Source organism: Protomyctophum bolini, assembly GCF_963924005.1.
Source record: "Protomyctophum bolini genome assembly, chromosome: 19".
NCBI classification, from domain to species: Eukaryota; Metazoa; Chordata; class Actinopteri; order Myctophiformes; family Myctophidae; genus Protomyctophum; species Protomyctophum bolini.
This window is the reverse complement of record NC_137880.1, coordinates 37,537,540-37,557,762: the sequence shown is the minus strand read 5'-3', so window position 1 is coordinate 37,557,762 and position 20,223 is coordinate 37,537,540. Positions and strand designations below refer to the sequence as shown.

The window sequence follows — 20,223 nt, the reverse complement described above, 5'->3', positions numbered from 1 at the left end:
GAAAATGTGTCTCGCGTCCGAAAGAGCACAAATGTATTTGTACGTCTCTTAATGTTTTGATGAATTGAACAAGGTGGACCCTGTTGTAAACAAGTGTAATGCTTTATGGTGTCGTCCACTTACAGTTAAAAGTATTTGTATTGTAGTTTGTGCTTGAAATGTACTGTAATTCTACAAACTTAATAAATACGGTATTTCATTTTCAATCAATCAATCAAAAAACCGAATGGACCCGAGTTATACATTTGAACACGTGCAGTTAAATGAACTATACGGTGTTGCCCTTTATACCGGGACCTCATGGCGACGGCCCGGGCCGGTAGTGACACGCGAAGAGTTAAAAAAAACGTGTTTTCTACGCCTTCGTTTCACGACGTATTTATCCACTGGTGGGAAGGGAGTGGGACGTACGGGAGGGGACAGGGGAGGGGGTGTTATTGTTAAGGGTTAACCCATTCTGACCTGAGATCAGATTCTATAAACGTCTTCTACATCCTGACACTTTTCTGAAAAATCCATGTTTCCATGTCAGTCGTTCTTTCGATTTTTCAAAAAATAGCCGACCTACAAGCTCATAGCGCGCCTCTCGGTGGCACGCTATGAGCTTTATAGATCTGCTAATTTTCAATAGCTATAAAGCATAGCATAATAATGCTAACAACAACAGGGCGTTCCCGCCCGAAACGGATTAAGCCGCTAGCACGGAACAACAGCGCGTAAATCATGGCCGCCGAACACACAGCCGCTGGAACATGGAAGAGGCAGGAGAGGACAGAGGAGCAAGGAGCCATGCATGAAATTAGTTCATTAATCTTTCTATGATAGGCTGTCCTTGTTTGGGGCAAACTCTATCAGCTTTAAACTGAGTGGCCCCTTCTCGGCTGACACATAGATTACACTGTTAGTCAGCGGATAAAATGACTGTGAAATAAATGGAAATGTAAGTGCGTGCCTGTGTGTGTGTGTGTGTCTGTGTGTGTGTGTGTGTGTCTGTGTGTGTGTGTGTGTGTGTGTGTCTGTGTGTGTGTGTGTGTGTGTGTGTGTGTGTGTGTGTGTGTGTGTCTGTGTGTGTGTGTGTGTGTGCGCGTGTTTGTGTGTGTGTGTGTGTGTGTGTGTGTGTCTGTGTCTGTGTGTGTGTGTGTGTGTGTGTGTCTGTGTGTGCGTGTGCGTGTGTGTGTGTGTGTATGTGTGTGTGTGTGCGCGTGTGTCTGTATAGTGTTAAGTATAGTTACAACAACATGAACGTATAACGCATAGTGTCGGCACAAACCGAAGGTCATCAAAAAAAAAACATGGATAAATGTTATAATAATAAATAAAATAAAATACATAATTGCGTGATTAATTTTACACCTGGCACACAATGTACAATATTATTACAGTATAGCTGAGGCTGAATACAGAGCAGGTTTGTAATTTGTTGTTGTTGCTGAAAAACGCATCTGTAATAGAGTTTTTTTTTGGACCAAAAAAATTAATAAAAAGGAAAGAATGGGGAAAGCAAGGTATAGCTTTTTACAATTATTACAACTGGGTTTCCGCTCAGATTCTCAACGCATCTGTAGACGCACAATTTGGATGAATACCTTCGAAAGTTTTTTTTCTATAGTGAAAACAATGCTACTTTTACAGTATGTGTCATGCACGCGCGCACGCACGCACACGCATACACACACACGCACACACGCACGCACACACGCACACACACACACACACACACACACACACACACACACACACACACACACACACACACACACACACACACACACACAGAGAGAGAGAGCTTCCAGCATATGGCCTCTTCAATGTCATTTGCCACAAGGAGAGATTGCATAGATTTCCCTCATGGATGATGTCTCCTCCTTTACCTGGAGTATCAACCTCCATCTACATACACATCAACTACCTCCAGGAAATTGCTCTCCCCGCAAAGTCAAACACACCCCTAACTGCCTTTAACCCACTCCGCACGGGAACCCACTGCTGGGTGTTTTCATAAGCATTATTTATTACGCTATGCTTTAAAGCTGTTGAAAAATAGCAGATCTACAAGCTCGTATAGCGTGGCACACGCTTGTAGGTCTGCTATTTTTTGAGAAATCGTAAAAAATATGCTGCTAATCGTTGAATAAAATATTCTTTCGTTTTTAACTCAAATCTTTGATATATATTCTTTCACAAGTCAAATCTTTGCTTCTGGGGTGGGGGGAGGGGGGGGGGTCCCTGGAACAACATATTTTCAGATGGGGGTCGGCGGCCATAATTACATATATATCTTTGGAGTTCCTTGACATGAAAATGTTTGAGAACGAGTGACATAATTAGAAACATGAGGTTTTTCAAGAAAACCGTCAGGATTTTTAGAAGACATTTGGTTCCTCATGGGTCTGAAGGGGTTAAAAAAGACTGAAGGAGGAGGTTATATGGGGGAGAGAAAGAATAAACGAGCAGACTTAACCCATTCTGACCTGAGATCAGATTCATACGAGGTTTCCACTGGACACACACTGGTCTGATTGACCCATTCTGACCTGAGATCAGATTCTAAAAATGTCAGTCGGCGCGCGATGAGCTTGTAGATCTGCTGTTTTTCAATAGCTAAAGCATAACATGATGCTAACACCACAATGGGTTCCCGTTCAGAATGGGTTAAGCCGTCATTGGGAATCAGAGAGGGACTCGTGAGGGACAGTTACCATATTGATTTCATAAATAAACAGAGATGACCATCGATCCTAATGTTATTTTGCATTTCAATTACTGCCCAGAAACATAACCTTCAAACGTCTCGCTTCTTCTCCCACAGTAATAACGTCCCACTGATAATCACGAGCGAGTCTTCGTCGTCCCGCGCAAATAGGCTTTTCTCTCGTCCGTCCGTCCGTCCCTCCGTCCGTCCCCTCCCCTCCCCTCCCCTCCCCCTCCCCCCTTCTTCTAAATGTGTAAATGACACAACTTTGCATTTGCCTAATGACATCACAGAGCATGGGCTGAATTTCAATGCATGGCGACTCAAAGCTGATACAGTAAAGCTGCCCCGGTCAATTGACACAATGCAAATTAACGCGGCGAAGAGGAATTAAGTTCACGACGTGGGACCGCCGCGCGGCGCCACAATGAGACCCATTAAATTAAACATGGAGGCCGACCCACACTCCATGATTATTAGGCACGGCGTCTGTGTGCACGTGTGTGTGTGTGTGTGTGTGCGTGTGTGTGTGTGTGTGTGTGTGTGCGTGCATACGTGCGTGCGTGCATCCGTGTTAATTTCATTTGATCAATAAAACAAACTCATTCTAATTCTAAGTGGTCCGTCCGTCCCCTCAAGAGAACTCCGGTCGCTTTCCCCTCAAACTTAGCATATATCCAGCGACCCCCCTCCCCCCCTCCTCCCCCCACACCCCCCCATCCCCCTGCCCCACCCCCCCTGCTTTCGGGGGGGGGGGGGGGTGATTGAATGGCCACCGCGGTGGAGAGAGAGCGCTCTCGGTCGGCCATCTACATCCTGATGAATTCAGAGTCCTTGACAACGTGCCTAAAGGATATATCTATATCAAGACGGGGGTCATGACATGTAATGAAGTTATTTCTCCTCTGATGCAGTCACACGGCCCCCCCCCCCCCAATCCCCCCCACACGGCGCTGAGGTACCCTCGTGGTGGGGCTATCGCCCATTAAGCCATTCTGACCTGAGATCAGATTCATACGAGGTTTCCACTGGACACACACTGGTCTGATTATAACCCATTCTGACCTGAGATCAGATTCTAAAAAAAATGTCAGTCGTTCTTCGATTCTTTTCAAAAATAGCAGATCTACAAGCTCATAGCGCGCCACTCGGTGGCGCGCTACGAGCTTGTAGATCTGCTGTTTTTCAATAGCTAAAGCATAACATGATGCTAACACCAAAATGGGTTCCCGTTCAGAATGGGTTAATAAACATGTCACTCTGAACAAATGTATGTGTATGCACGCACGGGGAGTGTTTCAGGGTTCCATGCGTAAAATACATGCAAAGGGGGGGCTGCGTGTATTGTATTTATTGCACACGCCCGGATGTTTTATACATACATGTTGTTGTTTTGTTTTCCAATTTAGACCTTGAGGACGATTCTACAAAATTAATAATGTCTTCTAAATGCTTTGACAGTTTTATGAAAAACCTCATGTTTTCTGTGTCAGTTAATTGTTCTGAAACACTTTCATGTCAAGGACCCCCCAATTTCCCAAAGATATATGGAATATAGGACCACCATCTGAAAATATGTTGTTCCTACAGGGACCTCCTACTGTACATACTGTATAGAAGCAAAGATTTGAGTTAAAAAACGTTGGCTCTGAAAGAATATATTCAAACATTTGTGCAACACTGTCACGATTTTTTTTGATTTAGTCAACAAAAATCTTACGGTATTTAGTCGACTGAAACTAGACTAACACTGAAACATTCCAGGTGACTAAAATGTGACTAAAACTAAATGAAACCTATATTCAAGAGACTTATATATAACTAAAACTAAAATGTTCTGCCCAAAACAACACTGGTCTACTATAGGGGAGGTAAGCAAAAAGAGTTGAAATTGCAAGGCAGTCTGTCTGTTTTTCTGTTTGTGTGTTTCTTTGTGAGGACTGTGGATGAAAACTAGCATCTTTGCTATATTATCCGGTGTATTTACGTCCATGTGACGTCCATTATTAATATGCATCGTCCTGTCCACATAAACAAATACAGTAAAAAGTAAAGTGTATTTTTATTGTTTTTTTGTGCCTAATAAGGGGACCATAACAGAACACTACTCTTCCACCACCTGCTCCCCCCATCCATCAGTAGACTCATTGGTCCTGATGGCTTCCTGTTACTTAGTGGTACACATTACACTACCCTGGCCTGAGGGGGTGAAACATGGACCCTACGGTGGTACACATTACACTACCCTGGCCTGAGGGGGTGAAACATGGACCCTACGGTGGTACACATTACACTACCCTGGCCTGAGGGGGTGAAACATGGACCCTACGGTGGTACACATTACACTACCCTGGCCTGAGGGGGTGAAACATGGACCCTACGGTGGTACACATTACACTACCCTGGCCTGAGGGGGTGAAACAGGGACCCTACGGTGGTACACATTACACTACCCTGGCCTGAGGGGGTGAAACATGGACCCTACGGTGTTACACATTACACTACCCTGGCCTGAGGGGGTGAAACATGGACCCTACGGTGGTACACATTACACTACCCTGGCCTGAGGGGGTGAAACAGGGACCCTACGGTGGTACACATTACACTACCCTGGCCTGAGGGGGTGAAACATGGACCCTACGGTGGTACACATTACACTACCCTGGCCTGAGGGGGTGAAACATGGACCCTACGGTGGTACACATTACACTACCCTGGCCTGAGGGGGTGAAACATGGACCCTACGGTGGTACACATTACACTACCCTGGCCTGAGGGGGTGAAACATGGACCCTACGGTGGTACACATTACACTACCCTGGCCTGAGGGGGTGAAACATGGACCCCTACGGGTGTGTGTAGGACAACCATTTAACCCATTTAGGCCTGACGTAAGAAGTAAAATAAATAAAAAAGTCTTCTAAATCATGTTTCTGTATCAGTGGTTCTCAATATTTCATGTCAAGGACGCCCAAAAATTATTGTAATTGGCCGCCGACCCCCATCTCAAAATATGTTGTTCCCCCCCCCCCCGGAGGCAAAGATTTGAGTTAAAAAATGTTCGCTCTGAAAGAATATATATTAAAAGATTTGAGACAAGCATTTTTAAAAATAGCAGACCTACAAGCTCGTAGCGCGGCACTCGGTGCCGCGCTACGAGCTTGTAGATCTGCTATTTTTCAATAGCTAAAGTATAACGTAATGCTTTAAAACAACAAAAGGGGGTTTCCGTCCAGAATGTCTTAAGGCAGGAAGAGGTCGTGGCCCTCGTGGGAATCTTGTTTTAATCCATTCCGTTCATTTTGCTTCAATTAACGTGGTGTCGGTTACAGAGCAGTGGTTGAGTGGTATTCCTATTCCCGGGCAGTGAAGGAGAGCCAGAAGACTTATAACTGTGGGAAGTTATAAATCGGCCTCACAGTGGAGAAAAAAATCCTGCCGTTTCAATTCAACACCGACTGAGAAACTGTTGCAATTGTTGCATTTGTATACTGTAACTCGCAGAGTTACAAATATTGTTCGCTTTTTGTTTTACTGCTCTGAATATGATGACATACGGGATATTTTGGTTATGTGGGGATTTCCTAGATTTAAATGACTATACATAAAAATGGAGATATGTTTTGCCAATGTGGGACTTTTGTTGTGGCAGATTATATTTGTCAAGCTTGGGGAAAGTATACTCTGTATAAATCTGAGTTGTAATGTAATTAATTATGTAAACATGCTGCAAAATGCAATTGTTGTGAAATGGTGTCTTATAAACCCATGAGGTTTGGGCACATACTGTGTGCAGGACACGGAAATAAATAAACAATCAATCAATCAATTTACATTAACACTGAAGATTTGACTGTGAATCACAGCAGAAATAAATGAACTTTTATCGTGGACTAAGATTTTTTTAGCTTTCAGAAATGTCAAGAAAAAGTATTTGACATAATCAAAGGATGATTCATTTAAGGAAAAAATGAAAGATTTTGGAAATCAGTGCAGTATACCCGGTATATATATATATATACGTACAAGATATGATTTAATATTAGTAAAAAAATATAAAATAAAAGAGTAAAATTTACGACAGAAATGTGATTATAAAGAAAAACAGCTATATCCCAAACTATACTAAAGGTGTATTCCTTTACCACTGCGCCTGTAATAACACATAAACACACATCACTCTCGTTCAGAGAATATCCGACGTGAATATATAATATATGACACATCTGCCATACATGTAGCCTATACTGTGTCCACCGCATGTATGTACTGTACTTTAGCACATCATTGATTTGCGGTATTGGATTTTTACTCTTATATTATGGCTGTTTCCAGCAGTAATCCTAAGCTTTGGCACAACACAATATATGTGAGTAAGATCCATTTCAGCTGCCGAAGACACCAGACACCTCAGGTTACACCGTGCACTATAGAGAGCCTTCATCTGCACCACCGCACTGCTGCGACACAGCGCACGCACACACACACACACAGGCACGCACAGGCACGCACACACACACACACACACACACACGCACACGCACACGCACACACACACACACACACACACAACGTATGGAATTGTTGTAAGATAGACATGTATGTATATGCCTGGGAATACTGTATGCAAATATCCAGCTCACAGGAAAATATTGCGTTCAGTTTGCGATGAGTCACTGACGAAAACTAAAATGGAAACTAAATGAAAACTACACTATGGTGACTATAAAACTATGACTTAAATATATACTGTCGATTGTTGTCAACGAAAACAAACTAGACTAAAATGTTATAGGAAGGGACTAGTGGACAAGAGATCCTGCAGTATAAGTAATTTTACACTCGGTTGCATGCTGAAAATGGCAGATCTACAAGCTGACTTAAACTAAATGAAAACGTTTCAAGAGACTATGACTAAAACTAAAATAGAAATAGAAACACTGCTCTACAACTTTCTTTACAAACCTACCTGATCCCAAGCTCGGCTCATTAGTTCCAATCTCTACTTCAGTCTTTGTTTTATTTTATAAGTGCCACAGCATACAAGAAATCTGAAAGGCCCGTTTCGTTGAATGGCTCTAGAGAGACCGTGTACCAATTTGCGTGATGTTTGGACAGAATCTGTAGGTGTACCGTCCAAAAAAGAGTTTAGCACAAAGCGGCCTCCTGGTTGCGCTATAAGAGGCCAATGTGAAATCCCTGGGGCAGAGGTTTAGCTGAACTACAACATGACGTCACTGAGGTGACCACCGAACTACAACATGACGTCACTGAGGTGACCACCGAACTACAACATGACGTCACTGAGGTGACCACCGAACTACAACATGACGTCACTGAGGTGACCACACCGAACTACAACATGACCCCACTGAGGTGACCACCGAACTACAACATGACGTCACTGAGGTGACCACCGAACTACAACATGACGTCACTGAGGTGACCACCGAACTACAACATGACGTCACTGAGGTGACCACCGAACTACAACATGACGTCACTGAGGTGACCACCGAACTACAACATGACGTCACTGAGGTGACCACCGAACTACAACATGACGTCACTGAGGTGACCACCGAACTACAACATGACGTCACTGAGCCGCGGTGAAGAGCAAACCACCAGCCACCGCTCCAGCCCTTCTCTCTGTTTTTACTCACCACCGCTCAACGTTATTTCAGCTCCGGTGGTCAGCTCACCACCACAAATCCAGACTATATGAATAGGCCTTTAGGAGGACAAATTGGTGATAATCTGCCCCGGGAACCCGTCTGGAAGAGGACCCCCTCGCGGGGTCCCCGCACCCCACTTTGAGAACCACTGTCTTAACGGACATAGTCAGGTGTTCCCAGGATGAAATGGCGTGGCTAAAATTAGACCGCAGGTCACTGTGGGATTCCTCTGTCTCATCCGCCTGGGTGTGTGTGTGACACTGTGTGTGTGTGTGTGTGTGTGTGTATCGTTTCACATCACATTTCAACGTTGTATGTTTTTTGTTCGTTTTGTATTTTTTTTTTGGGGGGGGGGTAAATGAATGCCCTACTTCGACATACAAGACTGTCACACAAAAGTAGTGAAAATAGCAGATCTACAAGCTCACAACGCGTCCGGTTTTATAATAAAAAGGAACCGTTTTGAACATACACATCAGTGTTCATATACTACACGTGTAGGTCTGTTTAGTGCATGGCCATCTGTTTGGACATACTAACCAAATGGACCCCCAGGTTGTATGATATGAAAATAAATGATAAACAAACAAACACGCACTCACAAGACGAGGCTTTTCCATATCTCTTCTTTACATCTCGTATTCGACAAATCTAATTTAGGTAAAAAATTCAGAATCAGAATCCCAGAATCAAGTCATCTAAATGTAAGAAAAACAGGCTAAAGAACTCTTTTGTACTCCAGTCTGTTCTGCTTCTAAACCAACATCGGTATAAAACAAGAGGATATGTTCTATTGTTATCGTTCTTGTTCCTGTCTGCTTCTGTGACGTGTGTCCTGTAATACATCTTTTGTAAAGTATTGTGTATGTCTTGTAGGGCTTTAAAGGTATATTCAGTGATTTCACTCTAAAAACCTTAGGTTTCGTTTTTGCCTTGGGACCCAAGCTTTCATCCAATCAGGATAGAGAACCAAAAACGAACCCCCAGGGGTTAACTGGGGACAGGGAGGAACTCCTTATATGGTCAGCACACTCTATAGTAGAGAGGATTATTATTATACCTTTAAGCAACTAGTCGACTAGTAAAAATGACTAGAAGTCAATGCCCTAATGTCTTGTTTGCATCTTGAACGGTGATGTCATGGACACAACAAGTTTCAGCGCAAGCGGACAATAAAGTTGTATGGTATGGTATGGTATTAATATAAGTACAGAAGTACTGATCCGGCATTAGTCACAGTTGTAAATATAGACAGCTGCAGGAAGAAATACTTCAGTACCTTTTGCATACTCAGCAAAAATAGGCAAATATTTGGCAGAACTATAGCAGGCCCATCTGTTTTAAAAGACGTACGTTTGGTGAAAATAGCAGATCTACAAGCTCACAGAGCATCACATTGGGATTTAGATCCGAGGACAATTCTTTGTGTTTGTTTGCTATGTTTCTATGTCATTCATTCTCAAACATTTTCATGTCAAGGAACCCCAAAATTATATGTAATTGCGGCCACCGACCCTCATCTGAAAATATGTTGTTCCAGGGACCCTCACCCAGAAGCAAAGATTCAAGTTAAAAAACGTTTGCTCTGAAAGAATACTGTATAATTATATAATCAAAGATTTGTGCCACATTTTCACATGCAGTTTTAATAAAACCTAGCAGATCTACAAGCTTGTAGCGCGTGACGTCTCTGGACATGGTACCATTTTCAAAAGGACTCAGGACTTAAACCCCTCTCGTTTAAAGTGGGCTGTAGCTAAGTGCCATATCTTAACGACGACAAGATACATCGATGACGATAGAGAAGTCATTTCCCTTTCAGGAGAGACATTATACCATAGAATGGTTCAGGTCCGAGGACCCCCAACCATGGGGGGACCAAATGGACCCTACCCTTACAGCAGAGATTAAAATAGGGTGCATTTTGCATCCCAGAACGCAGTTTATAGTTAAGGCGCGCAATAAAACAACGACCTCTGCATCCACGGGATGCACTACTGTACTACCGTACTGTTTTTTATTCTAGTTTATTTTGCTAGCTTTAGTTATAATACTAGTGGTAATCATTTCTTCCGTTTCCTGCATGAATATAACCACATTATAACCATGTAAAATGAAATGGGACTTAAATGCTGCAATTTGTTAAAAAATTGCAAAATGATGACTCCTATAACGTCGTTGAAGTGGTACTCATAAAAATGATAAAATGTCCCTGGGACTCATCTAAAAAAGACCATCCCTGCATCCTGGGACTCATTACATTGGAAACCTATTTACATCACAGCTTACAGGTCGATTCAGTTCAATTTGTCCACTCTCAGAGTTTAATGAACGCTGACAATTTTGCATTGGAACTCTCCCATTTGTTACCTCTCAGAAATACAGGCCCTGCATGTTGGACCCCTGGTGGGCCCCCAGACCAGACGTTGAGAAACACTAGTGCTGCATTGCGTGAGAAGTAAGCGGACATTATGCCATTAGCATCTTTTGCCGTGGGCTAATAGGGCTAGTTAGCTGTCCACAGCTTCCATTGGGGTTAATGGCATTCCCAAAGGCCAAACCTACCTAAGCTGCCCCAGTGTCGCTGATTTATGTTGGATTTACATCCACTCTGACACACATTTCAGCCTGAATATTCTACACAGTCACAGTGCTGTAGAGACACGGCGATATATATATATATATATATATATATATATATAGATACAGTACATGACATTCCACCAAAAGGTTTAATTTAATTTGTACTTTGTTAAATGTGTCATGGGCCAAAGTGGCATGACACAAAAATAAATATTTCATTCATTCATGCATTCATATTTTCCTAGTTACTTATACACGATCATTAGGGATATCTCGATCAGTTTTTTTTCTCCCGATCCAATTCTCGATCATTTGATTTTTGAGTATCTGCCAATACCGATTTCCCCCAATCCGATATTCAGATTTTTATATAACACTTTATGTCATGTCACAACAGTATATACAATATCCACAAATCACTGACAACATCCAGTCTAATATCATGATATGGATATAATATTGATACTGTAGGATCGTCCCGATCAGGTGTTATTTTTGCTTCCGATGCGATTCCGATCATTTTAAAATGACCGTGATCGGCCTCTGATTTCTGATCACGTGATTGGATCGGGACAAACTCTAACAATTATCTATCATCAATTAATGTGCTGTTCATTTGTTCAGAAGTCTGATGTTTCTAAAACTGCTATCATCCCACTGAGCAATTGTCGGCTTTTAGAATGACCGTCTAAAAATGAAAGTTTTTGCTTTTGTTGCTAAAAAACATTTTTAGACAACTTTTAGACATCTAAATGACCGTCTAAAAATGAAAGTTTTTTTTGCAGTCTAGGCTTAGATTGAAGTGCTAAAAAACTTTCATTTTTAAACTATTTTTACCCCAGTTTTTAGACGTCTATTAGACATTATACAAAATGCTCAGTGGGATGATTCATAATCATCATAAACTTGCAGTAGCAGCATCTGCAGTATGATGTCATCAACCAGTGTTGTTTTTGGCAGCAGATTTAGATTTTAGTTTTAGTCATTAGTCTCTTGAACAGTTTTCACCTGGAGTGTTTTAGTGTTAGTCTTCTAGACTAAATATCATGAGATTTTAGTCGACTGAATCTACAGTTGATTTAGTCGATTAAATGTATTTTGGTGGGCCTTGACTGATTTTACACTTGCTGAAAAATAGCCGATCTACAAGCTCACAACGCGTCGCGCTGCGACGCATTGTGAGCTTGTAGATCAGCTATTTTCAGCATGCAATGGATCTCTGGTCCACTAGACTATAGTGCCTTCCTAACAGTTTAGTCTAGTTTTTATTTGTTGACAAAATCGACAGTGAAAGTTTAGTTTTCGTCAGTGAAAAAAGGTAGTCGACGAATTATTTTCGTCATAGTTTTAGTCGAGGAAAACAACCCTGTTGTCAACGTCGGGCGGAAAACCTGGTAATGTCCCCAAACCAGAACTTTTCAGGAAATAACTTCCAAAGTAGTGAAAACCCACAGAGCATTTTGACCACGTGTCAGTATAGACAATGTAGTGAAAACCCACAGAGCATTTTGACCACGTGTCAGTATAGACAAAAACGTTTTAAAATAGCCACTAAACGTGCTCAAAAACACATGGCTATTGTGACACGTGTGCTTGTAGACGGATGGGCTATCTTTGCTAACCTTCGTTACGACAAATAGGGCAATAATTTATGAAAAAACAACATGAAAAGATATGTAGATGCAAAGGTTTCATCCTGACAGAGATGATATCATAACTGTGACTTGGTATCAGGTGAATGAATGGCAGCATCCACCAACCCCTTTTGGTGTTTTAAAAAGGAGAATTTCGGACTAGAATGCTTTGTTACCTTTATTTGTAGTTGTTACGTCCCCACCAACGAGGTGGTCAGTGGGCGTTGTGTTTTTTTTTTGTGCTAATTCGCTTATTTCCAACAAAATAAGTAGTAAAGTGTGCCGCTTGGGATACTATTTACATTATGAAGAGATGATACTGTATATACCATTTTTAATTATTTCTATTACGATGTTACTGTCTTTTTTATGTCCAATGTAATGTATTTTGTTCATGAGGTTATAACAAGCATAACTAAATGCATTTGAAATTAAATAAAAACGTTACTTTTTCAGGATTCCAATTCAAAAAGAACAAAAAAAAGAATAATCAGGATTTCAATTCAAATATATGATCTACAAGCTGCCCTCCACATCGTCAAAGTTTCCCACTAGCAGATCTACAAGCTCGGTACACTCGGTCCCCCTGCTATATGAGCTTGTAGATCTGCAATTTGTTTTTTATCCTGAAAACATGCACATTTTTTAAACATTGTATTCTTTCACACCGAACTTTAAAAAAAAAATCAAATCTTTGCTTCATGGGAGGTCCCTGAAACAACATTATTTTGAGATGGGGGGTCCGCGGCCAATTACATATTATATTTTGTTAGGGTCCTTCATTGACATGAAATAGTTTGAGCACCACTGACATATAGAAACATAAGGGTTTTTTTTTCCAGAAAACTGTCGGATTTAGAAGACATATTTAGTAGAATCTGCTCTCAGTCCTATAATGGGGTTATGTGGACAGTTTGGTGATGTCATCGTACTGTAAACGTCCCGAGTATTGTCACGTTAGTACTAATAGGACACTGTCCCGACACGGAGAAACATTCACACATTCCTACATATTCTCAAATATTTATACATGCCAGCACATACATACACACACACACACACACACACACACACAAGCCCCTCCCCTCTTACGCGTGTGTGTGCGTGGACATGCATATGTACGACACGCGTGTACTGTATGCACACATGCACCACGCACACACGCACGTACGCACACGCACGCACACACACACACGGACACACGGACACACACGTAAGCATACTGTTCATGCACAATGTACAAAAATTAAACTCCATTCTCCCAAATATACTCAAAGCTTAAACAGTGGCCATTTCTTAGACTCCCAAATGCTCTGGTACTGTATACGTTTTTCTCTTCTTCCTCTCAGTCAAATATAAAAAAACATAATATTATCCAGCATTAACTTTATCATCAGTGGACAGTATATATTAAATGCTGAAATGTCTGGAATTGACAACTGTGGTATATTATATTGTGTGGAATTGCAATATGGGCTAAAACAAGAGATTCAAAATCATATATTATTAAAAAAATACACTTAAAGATACTTTTGTGTCAAGGGAGATGAAACAAAACAGCAACAACATCCCTTTTATTTGGTAGAAAACAGTATCAATTCTATCAATAATAGGTTCAAAATTATTTTAAACTATTTTCCAGCAGGTCAATTTGAAAAGATTCTTTATCAATTAATGAATGCATTTACTTGCATTTCCAAGTTTTATGCTACAACGAACAGCACTGTTCCTTCCACTGTTTAAGGAGAGATACTCTTATTCCAATCCTTTATGGTACAGCTAATAAGAACACACAATCATGTGCATTTACATGGTATAGTTTGGAAATATATCAAATATTTAAATTAAGATTTTTTTAATGTAACACAAATCTATAGCTAATAGCTATGCTGGAACAATGATGTGTAATATGTTATTACAAAGGCTTTACTTACATATACTGTATATAGTTCAGGAATTAATTGTATATAAGTCAGAGTAAACTACCTAAAACTAATTAGACACTTTTTTTTAAAGAGGTTTACTGTGTAGAGCAATAGACGCCTGCATGTTACAGTACACACACACACACACACACACACACGCTTACTTCTCAGTGATTCTGACGTGTAATGAGTCTTGCAGGTTTGAGACGCTAAGCGGAGTGGGGACAAAGTGCCAAGCAGTTTAAACCGTCCCAATCCCATCTACGGCTTAGCGTTAAGAGGGGTCCGTACGAGGTCTCCTCCTCGTTAAGAGGAGGTCTCCTCCTCGTTGGCGTAATTAGCTAAAGGAAATTAAGTTACCTCTTTCTATGCGGGACACTAATTGTCGTACGACGTTGTGTAGTAGTAAAGGATGCCGGTCAGAAACAGATTGTCGGTGTTTTAATCCACTCGACTATTCCTTAACTCATTTGGATCCTGAACCGTGGCAATTAAAATGGTTTTGTTTTGTCTGGCGTGGCGTTTATTACGTTCTGCTGTACTGTATACAGTAGGTCACCGAGTGCATACTGTATACGGTGGTAGTTTGAACTTTAATACTAACAGTCTGAATTCTCATAATTACATTAATTTTGTTGGCTTTGTACTGTACAGTAGGTTGTCAGATTTCAGAATGATCATTTCAAATCAAACAGTTGGAGTTTAAAGGTTGTGTGTACAGTATTTCAATCAGTATAATTTTAAATGAAAATTGCTTAATTGTGCACTAGATTGTGCAAACACACACACACCATGATTTATTTGGGAGAACAATTAATAAAATGAATGCACTTATAGTGATAGTTGTATACCGGTATAGTCTAATAGTAAAAACAAAAGTGAACTCTTCTCACACACACACACACACACACACACACACACACACACACACACACACACACACACACACACACACACACACACACACACACACACACACACACACACACACACACACACACACACACACACACACACACACACACACACACACACACACACACCTCTTGTTTTGCACTGGGCCCAGTGTGTTTAGTCAGACCACAGCTGTTTTGCGGGATGGAGGAAAGGATCTGTGTAGCAGATATAATATCATTGTCATTAATCTGCCTTTGGCTGCGATCCCCCCCGTGGCTCCTCAGGGTAAGCCCCGTATCCTAACGCAGAGCCTATAGTGCAGCTCTATACGGGACCCCCAGGGGGCTACGGCAAGGCCCTAGGACCCCCGCGGACCCCCAGGGGGCTACGGCAAGGCCCTCGGACCCCCGCGGACCCCCAGGAGGTTGCCAGAGGTTGACCTGCTCATCGCTACACTCCTCCAACACAGCGGTGAGTTCTCTGCTGCTGTCCCGTTGGGGGATAATTATATCCCAGAGAGCTCCAACGCGTCCAAACTAATTGTTTCTCCTTCTTTTGAAGTGACTTAAATTCCACTTTTTTGGGCTCCGATGCCTTATCTCTCTTTGGAAGAGTTTTGTTTATTTTTGTCCCGCGACGTATACGGACAAAAGAAAATGAAAAAAACAATAAACACATTACCTGCGATGGTGACAAATGGGTTAAACAGAGTAAAAACAAATAAGAGAGAGATGCACCTACTGGTTGTGGTAGCAGAGAGGGTCCGGGATGCACAGTTCGGAAACATCCATCAGTCCACGTTAAGCATTCCAGGTGTTGTGATATAATAAAAAAAAGCGACCGAGCTCAGGGGAGGAAAGCTGGAGGAAAAGCGGTCAGTTCCTGAGTCTCCACATCACTCTGGGTTTGGTAAAAACAAAACAAGTAGCACACAGTTCAGGTGCTCCCTGGGTGTCGCCTCCTCCTCCTCCTCCTCCTCCTCCTGCACCTCAACCCTCTGCTCCGACACCCCTCCAAAAAACACCTTTGCCTCGTCCTGTCAAAACTCCTCCAGTTCTGCTGCTTGCAGAACAGGTGCTGCCCGGCTTCTGCACTGGACTGGACTGGACTGGACTGGACTGCCTCGGGGCTGCGTCTACTGTTGTGTGAAGACAGGAGACAGTGCAGAGATATGCTGCTGTGATACAACAAAAATATAATATGCAGAAGTGACGCTGGACGGAACCGAAAGAGAGGAACAAGCCTAGGCAACGAGGAACAGAAGGGGGAAATTAAATAACTAGGGGGAGAGAGAGAGACAGTGAGAGGCAGATGGAGAGAGAGAGAGAGAGAGAGAGAGAGCAGCAGTGCTGAGCGAGTCAGTGAGGGGATTGACGAGGATCTCCATTGAACAGACGGTTGGGCTTTAAGAACGGAGGGGGAGTGGCCAGGAGGAGAATGCGCCGGCTGCCGTTGGCTGGTTTCACCAGGGCAGGCCTGGCTGTGGCCAATGGGGGACGGGAGGATTGCAGTCGGGGCCGGGGGGGAGTGGCTATAATGGGATAAGCAGTCAGTCAGTCAGTCACTGCCCAGTCATTCACAACAAGGGGACGCAGGAGCAAAATAAATAAACACGCACACACGCAGGCACGCACACACGCACGTATGAAGACAAACTTCATTGAATTTCCAAAGATGAGCAGTGGATGCTTTTAATTTCTACATATTACAGTGAACAAAAAAACAATTAACCCATTCTGACCTGAGATCAGATTCTAAAAATGTCTTCTACATCCTGACAGTTTTCTGAAAAAGCTATGTTTCTATGTCAGTCGCTCTTCGATTTAAAAAAAATAGCAGACCTTCAAGCTCGTAGCGCGCCACTCGGTGGCGCGCTATGAGCTTGTAGGTCTGCTATTTTTGTGTCGTCTTATAAGACTGAACACATTATGGAAAAAAATACCAGTTATAGAAAAACGGTTCACGTTAAAATAAAAGTCACCACTTAAGTTACAACATATCTCTCTGTCCTTACATGATATTACTATTATTACAGTGGGGAAAAAAACAACAGGCCTCAGTTTGTGGGAACCGTTCAGGGTGGAGAATGTGAGAGTCTCTCTGTGCTTAGAGACGGCTCAACGCCACAGCTCACAGCCTCCTCCCTGAGGCTCACAGCCTCCTCACTGGGCTACAACAATCCCACCGGCGTGCTTTCATCTCCTCCGTACGTAGTAGCACTTTAATGCTTTTCACAGAAATAATAATATGGGAACCACAACCCAGTATTTCAGACAGTATGTTGTGATTTAATACATTCAGACCTGAGGAGGACGATTTCTAAATCATAATTTTCATGTCAAGGACCCCCCCACCCCCCCGCCGACCCCCATATGAAATTATATGTTGTTCCAGGGACCCCCCCCCCCCCCCACCACCACCACCACCCTCCAGAAGCAAAGATTTGAGTTAAAAACGTTCGCTCTGAAAGAACATGACTTACTTGACTTAAGCCCGTTGCTCCTCTAGGCCGTTGATAAATGTCCTCCATTTCACTCGGTTTTTAGCCGTTCTTTCGAGATCTCCCCAGTTAAGCCCTCTCTCTGCCATTTCTGCCTGAAAGAACATAATATACACATTCAAAGACTTTCACTACATTTCCATGACCTTTCTAAAATAGCAGATCTCTACAAGCTTGTATATCTGCTATTTTTCAATAGCTAAAATATAACATACAATGCTTAAAAACAACCAAAAAGGGGTTCCCGTTCAGAATGACTTAATATGCATCTCACAGTGAGAATTCACAAAAAAAAAGAAATAGCAATGGGGGGCAAATAAGGACCATGGCGGAGTTATACAAAGATGATGATTATAATTAATGACGACAATTATCAACATTTTCAGAAGCACAACAGTCTTCTATGGTGATCCTTTCCCACTTAGTCTGTGATCTGTAGTCAGCGTGACAGACACCATAGTACCCCCAATACTTCATCAACCCACTTTTTTTCCTGATCAATACAAAACCCATCACACACACTCTTTATTGATTGGTCCCAGCGTCGCCCAGTGTCACCAGTTAGCCCCGGGACAGAGACTCTCCCAACTGTCTGCTGTTCACAGGGACATTTCTCCTCTGTCTTTCCTCCCTCTTTTATTGTGTGTGGGGGTCTTTTTTTTTTTTTTTTTTACATTTTTAAATTAAGAGCATTCTCTTTTCCCTGTCAGTCCGGATTAGACGTCATTGGTTGATTGGTTGAAAGTTGATTGGTTTAATAATATAAAAAAAGGGGGCGGCTGTGCTGTTCTCTATTAAATCGGTGATCAATATTTAGGGGATTTAATGTAGTTTAGTGAGTAGCATGTTGGGACAGTTGGAAACGCCAGCTATAGCTTCTATATCCCGGCGTCAGGTCTGTCAGTTTGAAAACATCCCAGACATAATCAATACGTTGAGATTTGCTTATGTATTTAAAGAGGGACATGCAGAGAGACAGAGATGTTTCACCGTTGACTTGAAAGCAAATCCGAAATATGCAAATAATAAAGCAAATGTTTGTTTAGCTATATAGGGCTATTTTATGGAACCCCTTTTGGTGTTTTAACTAAGCATTACTTTAGCTATTGAAAAATAGCAGATCTACAAGCTCATATAGCTACGAGCTTGTAGATCTGCTATTTTTTTTGAAAAATCGTGAAAAAGTAGTGCAAATATATATATATATTCTTTCAGAGCCAACTTTTTTAACTCAAATCTTTGCTTCTGGGGGGGGGGGGGGGGTCCCTGGAACTACATATTTTCAGATGGGGGTCAGTGGCCAAATACAGAAGATTCTTGGCCTTCATTGACAAGAAAAATGTTTGAGAACCACTGACATAGAAACATGGGTTTTTCTGATTTAGAAGACATTTGTAGAATCGAACTTATAGGTCTAAATGTTTATAAAGGCATAGTATTCAGGTTTAATGGTAATAAATAAACTCTATACAGTATTTGTGCAGCAAAAGACAGTTCTTGATCTGGCAAATCGAGCACCTTTGAAAACAGGACATCCACAAAGCCCAGTTTATAAATACTTTTGTTGCGTGCTTTTGTCATGATGCAACGCGTTGGGATCTATGTCGGGTGCGTGACTGGGTGACATGACATGCTATTCGTGGGTGCAATAAGTGCATAAGCAGCGCTCTGGATTAAGGCTAAATGCCTAAATTCTAAATTGTAACATCTGTCTTATTATTAACCACTTGACCACTGTACAGTTGCCGTGCTATACGAGCTTGTAGGTCTGCTATTTATGAACAATTGTGTAAAAATGTGGCCCACATGTTTGAATATATTCTTCCAGAGCATTCTTTTGAATCGTCCTCAGGTCTAAATGTGTTTAACCCATTCTGACCTGAGATCAGATTCATACGAGGTTTCCACTGGACACCCACACTGGTCCGATTAACCCATTCTGACCTGAGATCAGATTCTAAAAAATGTCAGTCGTTCTTCGATTTTTCAAAAATAGCAGACCTACAAGCTCGTAGCGCGCCACTCGTTTTTCCGGAGGATACATCCGCCGATAGCTTCTCTGCCTTACGTTGTGACCAGGCTTTACTTTATGCTTCTCTGCCTTACGTTGTGACCAGGCTTTACTTTATGCTTCTCTGCCTTACGTTGTGACCAGGCTTTACTTTATGCTTCTCTGCCTTACGTTGTGACCAGGCTTTTCTTTATGCTTCTCTGCCTTACGTTGTGACCAGGCTTTACTTTATGCTTCTCTGCCTTACGTTGTGACCAGGCTTTACTTTATGCTTCTCTGTCTTACGTTGTGACCAGGCTTTAC

At 42.0% G+C, this 20,223-nt stretch overlaps 1 protein-coding gene across 1 annotated transcript in view; it reads right to left on the bottom strand.

The window, feature by feature from the left end:
* LOC308334707 (steroid hormone receptor ERR2-like) overlaps positions 1–16,242 on the bottom strand; it is a gene marked incomplete at its 3' end in the record, with an annotated part of 73,326 nt that extends 57,084 nt beyond the window's left edge. The window contains exon 1 of the mRNA XM_080791511.1: positions 16,151–16,242. Within this exon, the coding sequence (XP_080647637.1) occupies positions 16,151–16,200 (50 nt within the window). The 5' untranslated portion in view covers positions 16,201–16,242. The remainder of the gene's footprint in view (positions 1–16,150) is intronic.
* Positions 16,243–20,223: the final 3,981 nt, after the last annotated feature.